Source organism: Drosophila suzukii, unplaced genomic scaffold (assembly GCF_043229965.1).
Source record: "Drosophila suzukii unplaced genomic scaffold, CBGP_Dsuzu_IsoJpt1.0 scf_4, whole genome shotgun sequence".
Lineage (NCBI taxonomy): Eukaryota > Metazoa > Arthropoda > Insecta > Diptera > Drosophilidae > Drosophila > Drosophila suzukii.
Genome location: NW_027255927.1, coordinates 5,580,283 through 5,599,947, shown reverse-complemented (window position 1 = coordinate 5,599,947; position 19,665 = coordinate 5,580,283). Strand labels below are relative to the sequence as shown.

At 43.0% G+C, this 19,665-nt stretch overlaps 1 protein-coding gene across 12 annotated transcripts in view; it reads left to right on the top strand.

Moving 5' to 3' along the window:
- LOC139354879 (gamma-interferon-inducible lysosomal thiol reductase) overlaps positions 1-19,665 on the top strand; it is a 207,375-nt gene that overhangs the window by 724 nt on the left and 186,986 nt on the right. For 2 of the 12 annotated variants that reach the window (XM_070999121.1, XM_070999122.1), the window contains exon 2: positions 13-5,240. The exons of 8 other annotated variants lie outside the window; for them this stretch is intronic. In XM_070999121.1, coding sequence (XP_070855222.1) covers positions 3,285-4,280 — 996 coding nt within the window. In that variant the 5' untranslated portion in view covers positions 13-3,284 and the 3' untranslated portion in view covers positions 4,281-5,240. 2 more of the 12 variants (XM_070999120.1, XM_070999119.1) reach the window with 2 other exon arrangements.

The window sequence follows — 19,665 nt, the reverse complement described above, 5'->3', positions numbered from 1 at the left end:
TTTCAATTTTAGGTCTTAGCTCTTTGTTTCCAATTATGGTTTGTCTGGACGATAACTTTAAAATGGTACATGTCTTTGTTTTTGTCGGACCTTTGTCGATATCAACAGACGCCCTACGATCACTAAATTGTGAAAAATTTTACATATTCAAAGTTTGCCGAGTTGTAGCTTACAATACACTCAATGTAGCCTATTCATTTATTTAGAAAAATTAATGAGCGACATTAAAGATTCAGACTAAAACATATATCACCATAATTGTTTAAGCGCAACTTGAGATATAAATAAAACACGGAGACACCAACATTTTTTTTATTAATTTTTAAAAGAACACACAAACAACATTTTTTTTCTACCATCATCTTTGGGGCATTTTGGCTGTAAACTAGTGTTATTAGGACAACATGTATTTCAGTTTGAAGTTTTTACAAAAAAAATGTTTATCTTCCTAACTTAACTGTATGATCTCAGTCAATTTGAAACAAAAATAGACGAAGTTGACACAACGCAGTTTCCATCCACGGCAAGACAGCCTACATATAGAAAAACAAGGAAGAACGCTATAGTCGAGTACCTCGACTATCAGATACCCGTTACTCAGCTAAAGGACCCAAAGGGAAATGGCGATATGCAAGCAGCAAAGCGAGATTAAAATACGCCACCTACCGGCGGTAGACAGATTTAAGCGTTATGGGCGTTAGAGAAAATTTTTTTTGGATGAATCGATAGGTATTGACAAGACCAATTCATTTCAGCTAAAATTTTATCTAGCATGAAAACTGTGGGCGTCACAGGCTTGGGCGGTTTGTGGGCGTTAGAGTGGGCGTGGCAAACTTTTTTTTGGGTCAATCGATAGGTATTGATGAGAACAATACATTTCAGTTAAAATTTTTATTCTAGCATCAAAACTGTAGGAGCCACAGTTTTGGGCGGTTTGTGGGCGTAAGAGTGGGCGTGGCACATTGCTGAAACAAACTTGCGCTGCGTAAGAAGCTCAGAAATCAGCACGCCAAATTTCAATAGCCTTATAGTTTCCGAGATCTCAGCGTTCATCCGGACAGACGGACATGGCTAGATCGACTCGGCTAGTGATCCTGATCAAGAATATACTTACTTAGAAAAATTGAGAACGAAAAAAGTCGAGATCGGTTCTTCTCTGTTTGAGAATTTTGTTTTCTCACCTTTTCTTCTCGATAACGAGACGAGTACGATTTCGATTTTGGTATTCTGATAAAAAAGCAATCCTGGGCTTGAGGTTGTTGAAGAGGGAAGTGAGTGACAGGAGAGAGACTCTTCTCTTGCAATTATCAAAAAGGTATCGGAGTGAGCTGCGACTCTTCGTCTCTGATATTCACTTCTTCGTTTTGGTACAATGTTCGGTTAACGTGACAACAAAAGTGACAAAAAAATGGAGAACTGGCTCCGCCTGTTCGATTAGATAACGTAAGTAAAATCAAATTTTTACAAGTTCTGTTATTTTATTCTGCTTTTTTTCGAGCACGTTTTTCATAAGAAAGCGAAATCAGAAATGCGTTCTATTAACTCCTTTTCTTACATCTGTACAGTGTACATTGTATATAAATATATTGATTTACGTACACATGTACGCTGGGCACACATGGAAGCTGGGCATCTGGCAGACATGTGGATTATTCCCATGCATTTGTAGCATCGCCTGGGCTCCATTTTCTGTCTTATGCGGCAGACGACCCATATACGTCGGAATAGGTCACATGTCTGTCAGATGCCCAGCGTCAGAGGCAACAGCCAAAATCCTGCTTCAGATGTGGCAAGGATGGCCACGAGTATAAAACTTGTACCCAGGGCAAACCGAAATGCATCATCTGCACAAGAAGCGGGAAATCTGGAGGAGAGGCCGAACACTCGACCCTCAGCAGGATTTGCCCTGAGTACCGGAAAGCCATGAATGATAAACAGAATGGTTAAGGTCCTGCAGCTCAACCTAAATTACTGCAGAGCGGCGCAGGACCTGCTAGCACAGACGGTCATCAAGCAGCAGGCTGAGGTGGCAATACTCAGCGAGCCCTACAAGGACAAGCATGAAGTCGTATGGCAACATAGCTCGGACGGCGGAGCAGCAATATGGAGCTGCGGGCAGCCCCCAGGACACCTATCGCAAAGGGCTTCCAGGGCGGGATACACCAGAGCGAAAATCAAAGGTATAACAAAGGTATAAGGTACAGCTGCTACATAGCCCCGAGCGTGCACATTAGCGAGTTCGGAGCTATAATGCAGGATCGCTGACGACGCACGCGGTAGGTGCCCTATCCTCATATCAGGTGATTTCAACGCATGGTCCACAACATGGGGCAGCGCTAGTACGACAAAGCGGGGAACAATCCACCTTGAGGCAGTGGCTTCGCTAAACGTATGCTTACTTAACGAAGGTAACAGACCAACCTTCAGCAAATCAGGTCGGGAGTCAATTAGACTGCCTAGCGGCCCGGCGCAGGTGTCAGAGAAGCAGAGGACGCGGAAATCAGGAGCTAAGGGAAACAACCTATAAAGCCAAGAGAAAGGTGCTGAAGAGCGCGATCAAAGCTAGCAAGGCCAGATGCTTCCAGAAGCTGTGCGAAGCGGCAGATGCAGAACCATTCGGGTCAGCATACAGGATGGTCATGGGTAAGCTCAACAGACAGCCGACCCCCACCGGCCACTTACAGCTTGGCCAAATAGTGTCCACCCTGTTCCCCACGCAGCCGCCCCTTACTTGGCAACCTACCGGGGAAGGCGATACTGTTCTTACCACCGAAGCCGAAGTCCTGGCTGCGCTAAGGAAAACCAAGACCGAAAAAGCCCCTGGCCCCGATGGCATTCCCAATGCCGCACAGCACACATTGGTGGCAAACTACCCCGGGTGTATTCACGGAGATGTACAACACGTGTCCCATCCAACGAACCTTCTCCATTGGTTGGAAGCGTCAAAGGTTGGTGCTTATCCCAAATCCGGGCAAGTTGAACGATGACGCATTCTCGTTCAGACACCTATGTGTGCTAAATACAACGGGGAAGATTTTCGAGCGCATAATCTGCACCCACCTCGAAAAAGAACTCGACCAACTTAGAGCGATATCGGACCATCAGTTTGGCTTCCGGAGAAAAAGAAAGACGCGATCCAAGCGGTCACCTAATTGGCTGCTAACGCAATCGAAGGAGAAAGGTGGCTAGATGGCTCAAAAGAGTACTGCCTCGTCTGCACCCTGGACGTCAAGAATGCCTTTAACTCTGCCAACTGGAACCTTGTCCTGCCAGCACTTCATCGCATGGGAATCTCGGACCACCTGATCGACCTGGTAGCGGACTACTTAAAGGACAGAGTGCTCACATATTCCTCTGACGTCGGAAAGCATGAGTACCAGGTGACAGGAGGAGTACCTGAAGGCACAGTCCTGTGCCCGATACTATGGAACGTCATGTACGACGGGATCCTAAGGCAGGCACTACCCGAAGGATGCACTGTTGTGGGATTTGCGGACGACATAGCGCTGGTAACGGTAGCGAAAACCATCGAAGAGATCACGGATAGATGCAGCCTCTCGATACACACCCTCATGTGCTGGCTCGCAGTCAACGGGTTACCAGTCGCCGAGCACAAAAGGGAGGCAGTGCTGATAAGCAGCAGGAAGGCTGTGGAGAAGGCAAGTGCCTCAATTAAGTATCTTGGAGTACTGATCGCAGCAGCCAAAGCATTCAAATCGACTGCAGCCATCTCAAGGATGATGGCCAATACTCGAGGACCAAAGCATCACAGCAGAAGGATCAGAAGGACCCATATGGGCCGAAGCTATGAAGACCGCAACATACAGCCGCGAGTGCAAAGCTGTCTACAGACGCTACAGACGCAGATGATCTCCGGGCACGGATGCTTCAAGGAATACCTGCATAGGTTTAAGCACGAGCCAAACCCCTTCTGCGACCACTGCGGCACAGGAAGCATCGAAGACGCGGGGCACGCGTTATTCATCTGCCCCCTATACGCTAGGAACCGAGCCGAAGCTGAAACAATAACCGATTGTAACCTGACAGCGGAGATCGTGATCAGCTGCATGCTGGAAAACCAATGCAAGTGGGACGCGATAGCCAACATGGCCGCTGGCATCCTGAAGGATCTAAGGTGTCGAGAACGGAGTCGACGCAACGAGTATAGCTTTGCGGCAGTCCCGCGGGAACGGAACACTTCTATCTCTTCTCTTCTTTTACCACTTTTATTCCTGTATATGGTTAAGCTTTATTTAATTAAAAAAAACGTACACATGTAGGAGATAAATGTTGTAACACCACCACGAATTTGTAACACCACCTCTCCATGTATATCAACCAATTGTAATGAAAGCCGTGAGGCTAAAATACATATAGTTTTAAAAAAATGTAGCTTTCTTATTTGAGAATGGAATCTCAGTATAGGACTGATTTATGATTGAATCCGAAAATGATTCATCTCGAAATCGAGATCGACTCGATGCTGAAACCAAGATGTCTTCATCTTCATGTCGAGACCACACATTCTAAAAAACTATTCGAAACCGAGAAGACTTAAATCTCGGTTTGAGTAAGAGTCGGTCATGCCTAACTTTTCAGATCGAAAACAGTGTAAGCAGAGTTAAAATATGATTTTGTTGGGTCGCGGGTCCAACTACTAAAATATCGGTCAGCAATAGATTCAAGGCCATTTTTGCGGGGGTGTCGAGGACAGCAAGTAGTTTTCTTGTCGAGCTTAGAGGTTGATTAATATTTATGCCAGACGCGGTTTCCATATTCCATAATATGGCGGTTCTTCATTATGCCCGATACTAGTAGAGTAAAAGGGTACACTTGATTTGTCGGAAAGTATGTAACAGGTAAAAGGAAGCGTTTCCGACCCTATAAAGTATACATATTTTTGCTCAGGATCACAACCGAGTCGATCTAGCCATGACCGCCTGTCCGTCCGTATGAACACTGAGGTCTCGGAAACAATGAAAGCTATAATTCGGCATGCAGATTCTTCGGGTTCTAAGACAGCGAAAGTTTATTTTAGCAGGTTGCCACACTCGGGAAACATTTTTTTTGCACATCCTGTAAATATTCATTTTACAAAAACCGTGCTAGGACCTTTACCAGATCCAGGGACTCCATAACTTTGATATAAAAAAACAGGCTTAAAGGCTTATTCAGTCCAACAGTCCTGAGTACTAGTTTATACGGATAAGTTAGTAAATTGCACAAACCATATACTGATCATTATTAGTTTATAGGGATAAATTACTAAATTGGAAAAGCAATTGGCACGATACACCAGAGCGAAAATTAAAGGTATAAATAATGCATAAGGTACAGCTGCTACATAGCCCCGAGCGTGCACATTAGCGAGTTAAGAATTATAACGCAGGATATCGCTGACGACGCACGCGGTAGGTGCCCTATCCTCATATCAGGTGATTTCAACGCATGGTCCACAACATGGGGCAGCGCTAGTACGACAAAGCGGGGAACAATCCACCTTGAGGCAGTGGCTTCGCTAAACGTATGCTTACTTAACGAAGGTAACAGACCAACCTTCAGCAAACCAGGTCGGGAGTCAATTATCGACTTGACCTTCGCTACACTCACAGCGACCACGCCCTGAACATCACCCAGACAAGCCCCAGACTGGCCGCCCCAAGCAGCCGCCAAACGACCTGCAAAGCGCACACCCTTAACACAGTGTCCCTCCTAGCACACATGGAAGGCGTCTGCGTTACAGGAGACCGTAACACATGCGCGAGAAACATAGCCGATAGAGTGAAGGCGGCGTGTGACGCATCTATGGAGAAGGCCACGAAAGGTGGTAACGGGCGAAGACCAGTACCATGGTGGAACGACGAGATAGGCAGCGCGAGGAGAGACTGCCTAGCGGCCCGGCGCAGGTGTCAGAAAAGCAGAGGAAACAACAAAAGCTTGGCCAAATAGTGTCCACCCTGTTCCCCACGCAACCGCCCCTTACTTGGCAAGCCGCCGGGGAAGGCGATACTGTTCTTACCACCGAAGCCGAAGTCCTGGCTGCGCTTTGAAAACCAAGATCGAAAAAGCACCTGGCCCCGATGGCACTCCCAATGCCGCACTGCTCACATTGGTGGCAAACTACCCGGGTGTATTCACGGAGATGTACAACACGTGTCCCATCCAACGAACCTTCTCCATAGGTTGGAAGCGTCAAAGGTTGGTGCTTATCCCAAATCCGGGCAAGTTAAACGATGACGCATCCTCGTACAGACACCTATGTGTGCTAAATACAACGGGGAAGCATGAGTACCAGGTGACAGGAGGAGTACCTGAAGGCACAGTCCTGTGCCCGATACTATGGAACGTCATGTACGACGGGATCCTAAGGCAGGCACTACCCGAAGGATGCACTGTTGTGGGATTTGCGGACGACATAGCGCTGGTAACGGTAGCGAAAACCATCGAAGAGATCACGGATAGATGCAGCCTCTCGATACACACCCTCATGTGCTGGCTCGCAGTCAACGGGTTACCAGTCGCCGAGCACAAAAGGGAGGCAGTGCTGATAAGCAGCAGGAAGGCTGTGGAGAAGGCAAGTGCCTCAACTAAGTATCTTGGAGTACTGATCGCAGCAGCCAAAGCATTCAAATCGACTGCAGCCATCTCAAGGATGATGGCCAATACTCGAGGACCAAAGCATCACAGCAGAAGGATCAGAAGGACCCATATGGGCCGAAGCTATGAAGACCGCAACATACAGCCGCGAGTGCAAAGCTGTCTACAGACGCTACAGACGCAGATGATCTCCGGGCACGGATGCTTCAAGGAATACCTGCATAGGTTTAAGCACGAGCCAAACCCCTTCTGCGACCACTGCGGCACAGGAAGCATCGAAGACGCGGAGCACGCGTTATTCATCTGCCCCCTATACGCTAGGAACCGAGCCGAAGCTGAAACAATAACCGATTGTAACCTGACAGCGGAGATCGTGATCAGCTGCATGCTGGAAAACCAATGCAAGTGGGACGCGATAGCCAACATGGCCGCTGGCATCCTGAAGGATCTAAGGTGTCGAGAACGGAGTCGACGCAACGAGTATAGCTTTGCGGCAGTCCCGCGGGAACGGAACACTTTTATCTCTTCTCTTCTTTTACCACTTTTATTCCTGTATATGGTTAAGCTTTATTTAATTAAAAAAAACGTACACATGTAGGAGATAAATGTTGTAACACCACCACGAATTTGTAACACCACCTCTCCATGTATATCAACCAATTGTAATGAAAGCCGTGAGGCTAAAATACATATAGTTTTAAAAAAATGTAGCTTTCTTATTTGAGAATGGAATCTCAGTATAGGACTGATTTATGATTGAATCCGAAAATGATTCATCTCGAAATCGAGATCGACTCGATGCTGAAACCAAGATGTCTTCATCTTCATGTCGAGACCACACATTCTAAAAAACTATTCGAAACCGAGAAGACTTAAATCTCGGTTTGAGTAAGAGTCGGTCATGCCTAACTTTTCAGATCGAAAACAGTGTAAGCAGAGTTAAAATATGATTTTGTTGGGTCGCGGGTCCAACTACTAAAATATCGGTCAGCAATAGATTCAAGGCCATTTTTGCGGGGGTGTCGAGGACAGCAAGTAGTTTTCTTGTCGAGCTTAGAGGTTGATTAATATTTATGCCAGACGCGGTTTCCATATTCCATAATATGGCGGTTCTTCATTATGCCCGATACTAGTAGAGTAAAAGGGTACACTTGATTTGTCGGAAAGTATGTAACAGGTAAAAGGAAGCGTTTCCGACCCTATAAAGTATACATATTTTTGCTCAGGATCACAACCGAGTCGATCTAGCCATGACCGCCTGTCCGTCCGTATGAACACTGAGGTCTCGGAAACAATGAAAGCTATAATTCGGCATGCAGATTCTTCGGGTTCTAAGACAGCGAAAGTTTATTTTAGCAGGTTGCCACACTCGGGAAACATTTTTTTTGCACATCCTGTAAATATTCATTTTACAAAAACCGTGCTAGGACCTTTACCAGATCCAGGGACTCCATAACTTTGATATAAAAAACAGGCTTAAAGGCTTATTCAGTCCAACAGTCCTGAGTACTAGTTTATACGGATAAGTTAGTAAATTGCACAAACCATATACTGATCATTATTAGTTTATAGGGATAAATTACTAAATTGGAAAAGCAATTGGCACGATACACCAGAGCGAAAATTAAAGGTATAACAAATGCATAAGGTACAGCTGCTACATAGCCCCGAGCGTGCACATTAGCGAGTTAAGAATTATAACGCAGGATATCGCTGACGACGCACGCGGTAGGTGCCCTATCCTCATATCAGGTGATTTCAACGCATGGTCCACAACATGGGGCAGCGCTAGTACGACAAAGCGGGGAACAATCCACCTTGAGGCAGTGGCTTCGCTAAACGTATGCTTACTTAACGAAGGTAACAGACCAACCTTCAGCAAACCAGGTCGGGAGTCAATTATCGACTTGACCTTCGCTACACTCACAGCGACCACGCCCTGAACATCACCCAGACAAGCCCCAGACTGGCCGCCCCAAGCAGCCGCCAAACGACCTGCAAAGCGCACACCCTTAACACAGTGTCCCTCCTAGCACACATGGAAGGCGTCTGCGTTACAGGAGACCGTAACACATGCGCGAGAAACATAGCCGATAGAGTGAAGGCGGCGTGTGACGCATCTATGGAGAAGGCCACGAAAGGTGGTAACGGGCGAAGACCAGTACCATGGTGGAACGACGAGATAGGCAGCGCGAGGAGAGACTGCCTAGCGGCCCGGCGCAGGTGTCAGAAAAGCAGAGGAAACAACAAAAGCTTGGCCAAATAGTGTCCACCCTGTTCCCCACGCAACCGCCCCTTACTTGGCAAGCCGCCGGGGAAGGCGATACTGTTCTTACCACCGAAGCCGAAGTCCTGGCTGCGCTTTGAAAACCAAGATCGAAAAAGCACCTGGCCCCGATGGCACTCCCAATGCCGCACTGCTCACATTGGTGGCAAACTACCCGGGTGTATTCACGGAGATGTACAACACGTGTCCCATCCAACGAACCTTCTCCATAGGTTGGAAGCGTCAAAGGTTGGTGCTTATCCCAAATCCGGGCAAGTTAAACGATGACGCATCCTCGTACAGACACCTATGTGTGCTAAATACAACGGGGAAGATTTTCGAGCGCATAATCTGCACCCACCTCGAAAAAGAACTCGACCAACTTAGAGCGATATCGGACCATCAGTTTGGCTTCCGGAGAAAAAGAAAGACGCGATCCAAGCGGTCACCTAATTGGCTGCTAACGCAATCGAAGGAGAAAGGTGGCTAGATGGCTCAAAAGAGTACTGCCTCGTCTGCACCCTGGACGTCAAGAATGCCTTTAACTCTGCCAACTGGAACCTTGTCCTGCCAGCACTTCATCGCATGGGAATCTCGGACCACCTGATCGACCTGGTAGCGGACTACTTAAAGGACAGAGTGCTCACATATTCCTCTGACGTCGGAAAGCATGAGTACCAGGTGACAGGAGGAGTACCTGAAGGCACAGTCCTGTGCCCGATACTATGGAACGTCATGTACGACGGGATCCTAAGGCAGGCACTACCCGAAGGATGCACTGTTGTGGGATTTGCGGACGACATAGCGCTGGTAACGGTAGCGAAAACCATCGAAGAGATCACGAATAGATGCAGCCTCTCGATACACACCCTCATGTGCTGGCTCGCAGTCAACGGGTTAGCAGTCGCCGAGCACAAAACGGAGGCAGTGCTGATAAGCAGCAGGAAGGCTGTGGAGAAGGCAAGTGCCTCAATTAAGTATCTTGGAGTACTGATCGCAGCAGCCAAAGCATTCAAATCGACTGCAGCCATCTCAAGGATGATGGCCAATACTCGAGGACCAAAGCATCACAGCAGAAGGATCAGAAGGACCCATATGGGCCGAAGCTATGAAGACCGCAACATACAGCCGCCAGTGCAAAGCTGTCTACAGACGCTACAGACGCAGATGATCTCCGGGCACGGATGCTTTAAGGAATACCTGCATAGGTTTAAGCACGAGCCAAACCCCTTCTGCGACCACTGCGGCACAGGAAGCATCGAAGACGCGGAGCACGCGTTATTCATCTGCCCCCTATACGCTAGGAACCGAGCCGAAGCTGAAACAATAACCGATTGTAACCTGACAGCGGAGATCGTGATCAGCTGCATGCTGGAAAACCAATGCAAGTGGGACGCGATAGCCAACATGGCCGCTGGCATCCTGAAGGATCTAAGGTGTCGAGAGCGGAGTCGACGCAAGGAGTATAGCTTTGCGGCAGTCCCGCTGGAACGGAACACTTCTATCTCTTCTCTTCCTCTACCACTTTTATTCCTGTATATGTTTAAGCTTTATTTAATTAAAAAAAACGTACACATGTAGGAGATAAATGTTGTAACACCACCACGAATTTGTAACACCACCTCTCCATGTATATCAACCAATTGAAATGAAAGCCGTGAGGCTAAAATCGTCATCTAGCTTTCTTTGCGTCCAGACGTGCTTAAAATTCTCGCTATGTTACTTCCCCGCTGTCCCGAGTGCAAAACCGATGTTACATTGGCCCAGCTTCGCGCTTCGGATGCTGTTCGCTGCTCTGCTTTGTGCCGTCGCGCCTATCATACTTCTTGCGTAGCGCTACCGGATGATGTGCTCAAACTCTTATTAAATCCAAATATACTATGGCAATGTGATAGCTGTGTGGTTGCGAATGATTCGCATTCTAAAATAGATGAATTCGATGAAAAATTGAAAGCCCTGGAGCGCTTATATCAGGGCCTTCAAAATAAATTCATGGAGGCGTTTCCCCCTAAAGATGATGCATTGAATCAGAATGTAAATCCCAAACCTCGTCTACCAAGGCCTACCAACGTAGCTGCAGCTCCCCTGTCATATGCGGCTGCTGCTGCTACGGCTTCCGCGGTCGTTGACCCTTCCAATCATGCTCTGGATATGGAGAGAGGAAATTTCATACAAGTTCGAAATAAGAGGAGAAGGAACAACAACAAGCCCAATAAACATGTTGTTGGAGTGGCTCCTAATGCCGAAGACCTTCATGTTTTGCCGACCAAGAAATTTTTGCATGTCGGAAAGTTTGCAACTGATACAGAGCCGAATGCTGTTTTAAAATATGTGTCCACCAAGCTTAAGGTGGATGCTAGTTCTCTCACTTGTGCAAAGCTTGTAAAAAAAGATGTCGACGTTCAAACTTTAAAATTTGTAAATTTCAAGCTTGGTATCCCTGATCAGCTTTACGATATAGTCTTCAAAAACGATTTCTGGCCGAACTCAGTTAAGGTCAAAAGATTTATTCATAGAGAGCGGGCCACTGTGGTAGGGGATGGAATTTTATCTAATTTGCCGGAGCCTGGGCCAACTTCATCATCAAGTCAGCCGTCAAAAAACCCCTAGTGTTCGACGCCACTGGCGTCGATACTTTTGCGGGACATCGTCTGCAAGCCTTTCCTCATTTGTCGGAGTCGTTTTCGCAACAACATCGGCAGCTGCTTGCGTTTCTCACTGCGCTCTCTTCATCTTCTGACTCTCTCCTAACGCACCATCAACAACATCAGCCGGAGCTTTTGTTGTCCACTTTGTGCGACATTCGCCGTCCGCCTGGCTTGAATATCGGCACGCTCCTCGGAGTTGCGCTCACATCACTTTCCGGGGCTCTCCTGATGCTTCATCAACAACATCCGCTAACGTAAACACAAATTTGCGGCCGAATTTTAATTTCAAATTTAATTGCCAAATTTCATCATCCTATTTCTCCGACTCTCTTTTCACTCTCTTATTCAATTTTTAGATAAACAATTTTTGGATAAATCTCTACACCCGAGGTTTGATTATTGATCATTGAACTCGAGGTGGGGCAGTCTGTTTTTGATAATCGAATCGAGGAGTTGAATCGAGTGTAAAGTAAAGAGCAGTGAATATAAAACAAGTTCGACCTATAAAATTGTAATAGTGACTAAGTAAAGCTAAAAAATAAAAATTAATTTTTTTAAATATTCTCTAGTAAGAAAGTTAATGGGCGCTTAACGTGTCTCAAACGAGGCTTTAAAACATAAACTAAAAAAAATTTAAAGTGAAACAAGAATTAATTCTGCCAAAAGCCCGGTACAACCGACGAAAGTGATAAAATAATAAATGTAATAATCCCCTTAAAAATAAAACAACCGACGAAAGCAAAACAGTTTGTGTTGATTCAAAACATTAAGGTGGAAAATAACTAATGGATAAATCCCATTAAGATATCCAAATTACAAATAGTGATTGTAACAAAAAAATGCACTGTTCTAGACAGCTAGGCAAAATAAAAAATAATCAAATCAAAAAAAAAAAATCATCAGCAAAAAACAATTGAAATTAAAAACGGGCTGAAGGTTAATCCCTCGCCAAATAGAAAATAGTTACAAAGAAGGGAGACCCAAAAATTAAAAATTGAAAAAAAAAACAACAGGATCATCAATCAAGAGAAGGACGACCTTAAAACAGGATCATCAAGCAACATGAAGACAATTAGAGAAGACGATTCGTGAGCGATACATTTTTTTTTTAATAATAAAGAATTTTGTGTAAGGGAAATAAAAAAAAAAGTGGAAGAATTATTTTCTGGTTTTGAAAAAATTCTTAAAATGAATCCATCAGAACCGTCAACCAGCCATGCTGGAACAAATAATAAGAGACCGGACATAATGAATTCGCCTCTAGAAACTACAAATCATCAGACGGTAACAAATAATGCAATGTTAAATATAGGAGATTTAATAAAACAAATTATAAATATGTTTTGAATCCATTAGATGAGGCGATTGTGCACCAATGATCGAATTTATCTCACAAAATAAAAAAGGCTGAAGTTTATCAGATACAGATTATTGATCCCAACATTAAATGCGACATGTGTTATGAGATCGTCAAATCGGTTAGAGAATGTAAAGGTGAGGAAGAAAAATATGTAAGTTGGAGAGAACCAGCTAAAACAGCTATAGGGCAATATGCAGTGTCACATAATGGTATTGTGTTAAATTTCGATGCCATAATGGCCGCACTTGACTTTGTCTTAAGTGACAAACGTCCCATTCATATTATCGAGCAAGAATTGAGTGTATTGAGTCAGGGAAAATGATCCATAATGGATTACTATGGTATGGTTATTAGAAAATTAACTCTTTTAATCAATAAAACTATTATGACTTATGGTAGGAAAAAACCAATAACAGCAGAGATGAACGAAAAGCATTGGAAGACAGCTCTCAGAGTTTTCATTACCGGCCTAACGGCCAAATTTCAGACACAATTTTCTCAATGAATCCTTCTGACTTACCAAATGTAATGGTAATAGTTCAAGAGTTAGAAAGTAACAACATGAGGGCTCTTTTCGCAAATAGCTTCCCAACTTCTCAGAGAGCCACACTTATGAGCCAAACTGGTGGAAATGGAGAAGCACACTTAAACCACAAATCAATACAACAAAACAATAATTATGACAACCAGAGGAACAATAATAATTTAAGATTTAATAATTAAATTTTATCAGAACAAAAATACTTATAGTAGTTATAATCATATTAAAATCAAGGAAAAACGCTATAGTCGAGTACCTCGACTATCAGATACCCGTTACCCAGCTAAAGGGAACAAAGGGAAATGGAGATATGCAATCGACATTGAAATGCGCCACCTACCCGTGATCTCAATATATGGTTATGTGGGCGGTAGACAGATTTTAGCGTAATGGGCGTTAGAGTGGGCATCTAGCGTGAAAATTGTGGGCGCCACAGGCTTGAGTGGTTTGTAAGCGTTAGAGTGGGCATGTCATATTCGCGTAACAAACGTGCGCTACGTACAAGGCTACGGAATTTAAATCTGAGATCTTATTTCTCTATCTTTGATAGTTTTCGAGGTATCCGCGTTCATATTTACGATTTTTTTAAGTTTGTGGGCGTTAAAGTGGGCGTGGCAGGAATCTGCATGCCTAATCCCAGTATTGTACCTCCTATAGATTCCGAGATCTCAGCGTTCATACGGACAGACGGTCAGACGGACAGATTATTTTACATATTGGCCAGGGATAAGGATATTGAAAACATAGTCAAATTATGCTGTGCAAATAATGCTTATTTTCTACAGAAATACTCTTCGCATCACTGGGAATATCCGAAAGCACCTTGGGAACGCGTGCATATCGACTATGCTGGCAAGATGTTATTAATAATCACTGGCGCTTGCTCCAAATGGCTAGACGTGGCAGTTAGGAAATTAAACACAGCATTTTGCGAAGTATGAAAGTTTGGTAGTTACCGATAACGGAACCAATTTTAAATCAACGATTTTTTGACCAAAATCGGAGTTAAATACCATAAGTACACAGCTCCATATCAGCATCGAACGACAAGCAGAGCGCAATATACAACTGTACAAAGTACAAAGGTGCCCTTAAAGCAATAGGTACTTCTTCTAGTTCCTTAAAGGTAGATCTCAACGAATTCCACGGTCAATACAACAACGCTCAACACTACACAATAGGCGAGTCACCAGGGAAACTATTTATGGGCAGACAACTACGCACGCGCCTGGTTCCAATTCGCCCTGAGGGACCCCAGATCAGAGTAACATCTAAACAATCAACACAATGCAAAAAGACATTTCGATGATTTGTTCCAGGTCAGAGATTGTACTTTGCGATCTACACTCCGCAAATGTATAAGTGGCTACCAGGCAAAATTGTCAAGAATTTGGGTAACCTTCATTATGAAATCAAGCACAACAACAAAATCGGCTTGCCGAAGTTATCTTCATTTCTTTTTGTAAATAAAAGTACCAAATAATTTTTATTTGTTAAACTTTTGAATAAAAATTGTCAACAAATTCTTGGTGTATACATCATAGAAAAGGGCTCCCTGCTTGATTTTTTTTATTCCCATAACTCTTAAATAACGGTCTCTGATAAATAAAGAATTTTACCTTGAATTGTACATATAAAGTACATTTTCACGGTTTTCCAGAAACACCATAAGAGACCAATGCCTTTCACTTGAACATTTTGAGTTTTCAAGCGCCTCAGAAATTTTATTGACTCGTACGGGACAATGGGTTGAAATGCATTCCGCCTATGCATCTCCGAACAAAAATGGTTTGCCTACTTGTTCTTTGTCAAGAAACAATGGCAGAATTTGAATGCATTTCGACTATTTTTTATTGTGTTCACTTTCACTTTAGTTTTACTGCACTTAGGAGACGACCACAGTTCAATAATAATTTTGGTGAACTTATTATTTTTCTCGATCATTTATAGTGTTTAAATGGGCGTATACAAAAAACATAGAAGTTGAGAAATGTTTTTATAACATTTTGTAAATTTGAAAACAAGATAGGTACTTTTTTATAGTAAGATAGACTTCTAATTCAATAGAAGATATAAAAGGTACTATATTCGGAAATGATATAAGTGTAACCAATAGGATTCGACATATCGATAACGGAGATACAAAATCTTTGAAAATCGAAGGATATCGGTGAAAGGAGTCCCACATACTTTGGCTGCCGGTAAGGATGGAATGGTAATTGTCAACTCGCACCAGCAATAGATTTTGGAAAGACATAAGAACTATGCCAGTTTAAATGTGTATCGCAGGTAGGCAAAATGGGGCAGCTCGGAAAAAGTATTTTTATTTATTTGTGAAAAATAAGGATTACCAATGAATGATAAATACAAAATAAAATAGTTAAACAAGTTATACCTCTGAGTACTGTATTATTTGTTTGAGGAATGTTGGCGAGGGTAACTTTTTTCTGAAACCAAACCCCTCTTTAAATCCTGGGCGATGAGATCTCGACGCTCCGGATCCTGGGCTTTGGGAAAATATTATATTGGATAATATATATAAATATACGTGCACCAAAATACGGCTGTTCTTAGGTATATCAATTCACTTAAACACAAAATATATATATATTATGCCAAAGGCATGCGACTTCTTCAACGGCTGGTGGAGAGGTTCGTCCTCTCTAATTGTTTATCATGATTCGCATTTTGTCTACTGATTCGGTTGGCTTAAATATATATCAATGCATGTTTGAATGCTTGATTTTCACTTGTTATCGAATTGTATTATTTGAGGATATTGGTCCTTGGTTATGCCAACCAAAGCTAAAGTGAACTCATACTTTAGCTTTGGTTGGCTCGATTAACACATTTATATTGCATCACTACTTTCTCCGACGTATGCTACTGGTCGCTACGCTCTGAACGGATGGTTCCTACAGCTGAACAAATTTCAGGAGCATGGAGATCACGGATACTGCGTCCACAAACATCGCAGTATGTCGGATGTCGTCCTTATTGTTGATCTTCTCCATGTTCTTTGATGACAATAGCGGTGCTGGTTCGACACAAGATTATTTCGAGCTGCAATTGTGTTCTCCTCAAGGACTGCTGGATATGGTGGCTGGTCCTGGTGGCAGAAGACTCCATGGACGACTGCCCCAGGGAAAGTCGCCTTCCCTCGAAGCTGCCGGCTTCCGTCAGCAAGACACCCAAATGGATTCTCTCTCGTTCTCTATTTGTCTAAGGTCTTTTATACCAGACTAGAACTTTTACTTGGCTGCGGGTATGGATCAGATAAACTAGGTGTTCCTACCTAGAATTACTGTTTCTTGATATCTGCTATCTTGGGAGTCAACGGCCGTCTGTTGCCCTTTGCCAGCTACCGGAGTATGGTTACCAATAGGTCGATAGTGGCCGTTGTTCTGGCCACGCGACACCCGAGAATTGCCGAATTTCTTTTTCTTCTGCCTTTACCAGCATGAGTCTGGTTAGTCACATGCACCCCTCCGCCTGGCTAAAGATTCGTCGTTGTTTCTCTATGTGAATCTTTCTATGTGGAGGGCGTACGTAACATGTTTTCAAACAACATAGCTACATGCATTCAATTTGCTACTTTTTTTTAAAGTGAATACGACCCTATCCATCTATGTTGGAAATTGCAGGTTTCTAAAGACAAATTAAAAAGTTTTTGCAGTGGTCTACACAAGGTCTCTGCGCAGTACCTGTAAACGTTCTTTTCAAAGCCTATTATTTGGTTGTTTTAAATTCCCCCACTTATTTTTGAACCGCTTTCTGTGACACCTAGATTTGCTTTCTGAGTCTAATTTTGTTAGAAAAGATGAAACGATAATAAAAGATGCTCGCAATACCATAACAAATGAGTAAATATTTTATTATATAGTGGCATAATAAAATAATTACTCATTTGTTATGGTATTGCGAGAATCTTTTATTATGTTTTAACTGTGTCTTACTGTGTCAGAACTCCTTAGATATACAATTCAAACATTTGTGTTTGGAAATAGTTTATTTCTTTGAAAAATGAGTACCTGTCCGACGGAAAATCTTCTTGGATCAGCCAAAATATTATGTCAGTAATTACAAAACGAGGCGTAGCTTATGCCAAACGAACCAGATATAAGGCCGCAGCTCTTAAAGATTCGTATAAATCGCTGTAAAAAAGTGTAGAGCAAAAAACATAACTTGTTAACTTGTTAGTTATATTCTGAAAAATTTAGCAACAAACTTTAGAGCAGGAAGATAATATAAACAGGAATGACCTTAACAATAAATTTGAGCACCTAAAGATACGTGAAATTCGTACCTGTACCACTCTTCCTCAAGGTTCTGTTCTGGGTTCTTTGTAGTTCTCTTTGCATCTGAATGATCTGCAAAATTTGTTCTTAAATCGAAACATTACAATATATGCACACATATGTGTAAGCCTGTACGTCTGTATGTAATATTTTTGAGCGTATAATAACAGTGATACATAAAAAACTTATCTAATCCACTACGAATGAAATTTTACTTACTGATTACGTTGACTAAACTGAAAACCACGGGTATACAATACACAGCGCTCTTTTCTGGCAGGACCATATTTACAAAACTTCTGGCAGAACATACAACATGCTCGGGCAGTTCTCCTTCACATCAAAATTATTATCAACCAACATAAGACTGCATAAGACTTTGTTTAATGGGGTCGAGTAATTTGGAAGCTGAAGTGGTTTAAGTCTCGCTCGATTAAAAACCAAATTTAATAGCATTGGCGGGTGTGTCTTTAAAGTGAAAGGATTTGAACGTGACGCCGAAAGCGCTGACAATACCTTTAAATGCCTTTGCAATTTCTGATCAAGCTAATGCATTTTCACAAAATAGTCATGACCCCACAACAAGCACACCTTTAAAGCTAGTTGCGATCATCGTTTTGACTTGGAATCAGCTTATACAATTAATTAAAAGCACTCGAAAATTAATATTAAATATTAAAACTTACCTCTGTTCAGATTAGGACAAGATAAAGGAATATAGATTTTAAATAATTTGTATTTGAAACTTAAAACTATATCTTGTCGTGTTTACCTAGCATTAGGAAACACTGAACTAAGATACAAATCCAAATATAAAACCATTACTTTGGCAGTTACTAACAAATTAAAGCAATTAGGGCTCACATGGCCAGTGAAGTCTCCATATGCAAATAAAAAAAATTCAAATGAGTGTTTGCCACTTCATAAATATAGTTGAGCAAAATGGGGTTCACCCATTTCGCGCTTTTATCGAACAGTACCCACGGTATCTCAAAAATGACTTGACCGACCGCTTTCATATTAAGAGAATACGTTTAAAAAATGTGTAGCTAATAAAGTTTATACAGAAGAACCAAAACGGAAGGAGACCTTTGCAAGCGGCTTTGCCATAGTCATAGTCATGGGAGGCTTAAAAAACTACGATTTGCAAGGGCAACAGGGCTTATACTACGCAAAATTTGCTCAAAAAACTAAACTTGTTAGTTTAATTCGATCGGGTCTTTAAGATCAGTGCCTTTTCAAACTTCACCTCCGCATACATATTTTTAGACAGTTGCGAAAAATACAAAGCGCTAGGCTTAAACCTGAACCCCCCTACGGTATTGAAACAGACGGACATAGCAATATCAATTCGTCTAGTGATGCTGATCAAGAATATTTATAGTGTCAAAAACGTCACCTTCACTGCGTTTTGAACTTCTGGTTAAAGTTAAAACACTTTCTGCAAGGGTATTTAAAGATTAAGGTCGCGCCAAACTGCCAAGCTTTATATTCCTGATCAGGATCACTAACCTTTTAGGTTCACATTCCTTGGAATCTGATTCATAGCAAGTTTGCTATCCGAACGTGCCAAGCCCATTCTAACGCCCCACAGTTTTTAAGAATTTGGAAATGTGCAAATGAGATTTCGTGTTGATAATTAGTATCCTACCCATCCAAAATGTTCAAATCGGACTGATGGGGCGGGGTGGCTTGATCACTGAAATAGTTGAAGTTGAAGGTACGCAAAAACGCGGGGGTACTTTCGCGTTTTTTACGCAACGTGCGTGGGTGATTATTCTTACACCTGGAAAATAAAACTGCTTAAGCCTAGCTTAACTTAAGCGCCCCAGATCGGAGTGGAGACATAGGCGATACATGAAGAGGGAGAGCGGAGGGCAGTGCGAGCGAGACTTTGACATCTGGAGAAAAGTGCCGCTCGACACTGCCTCCAGAAATTGAACGACCTTCTGGAG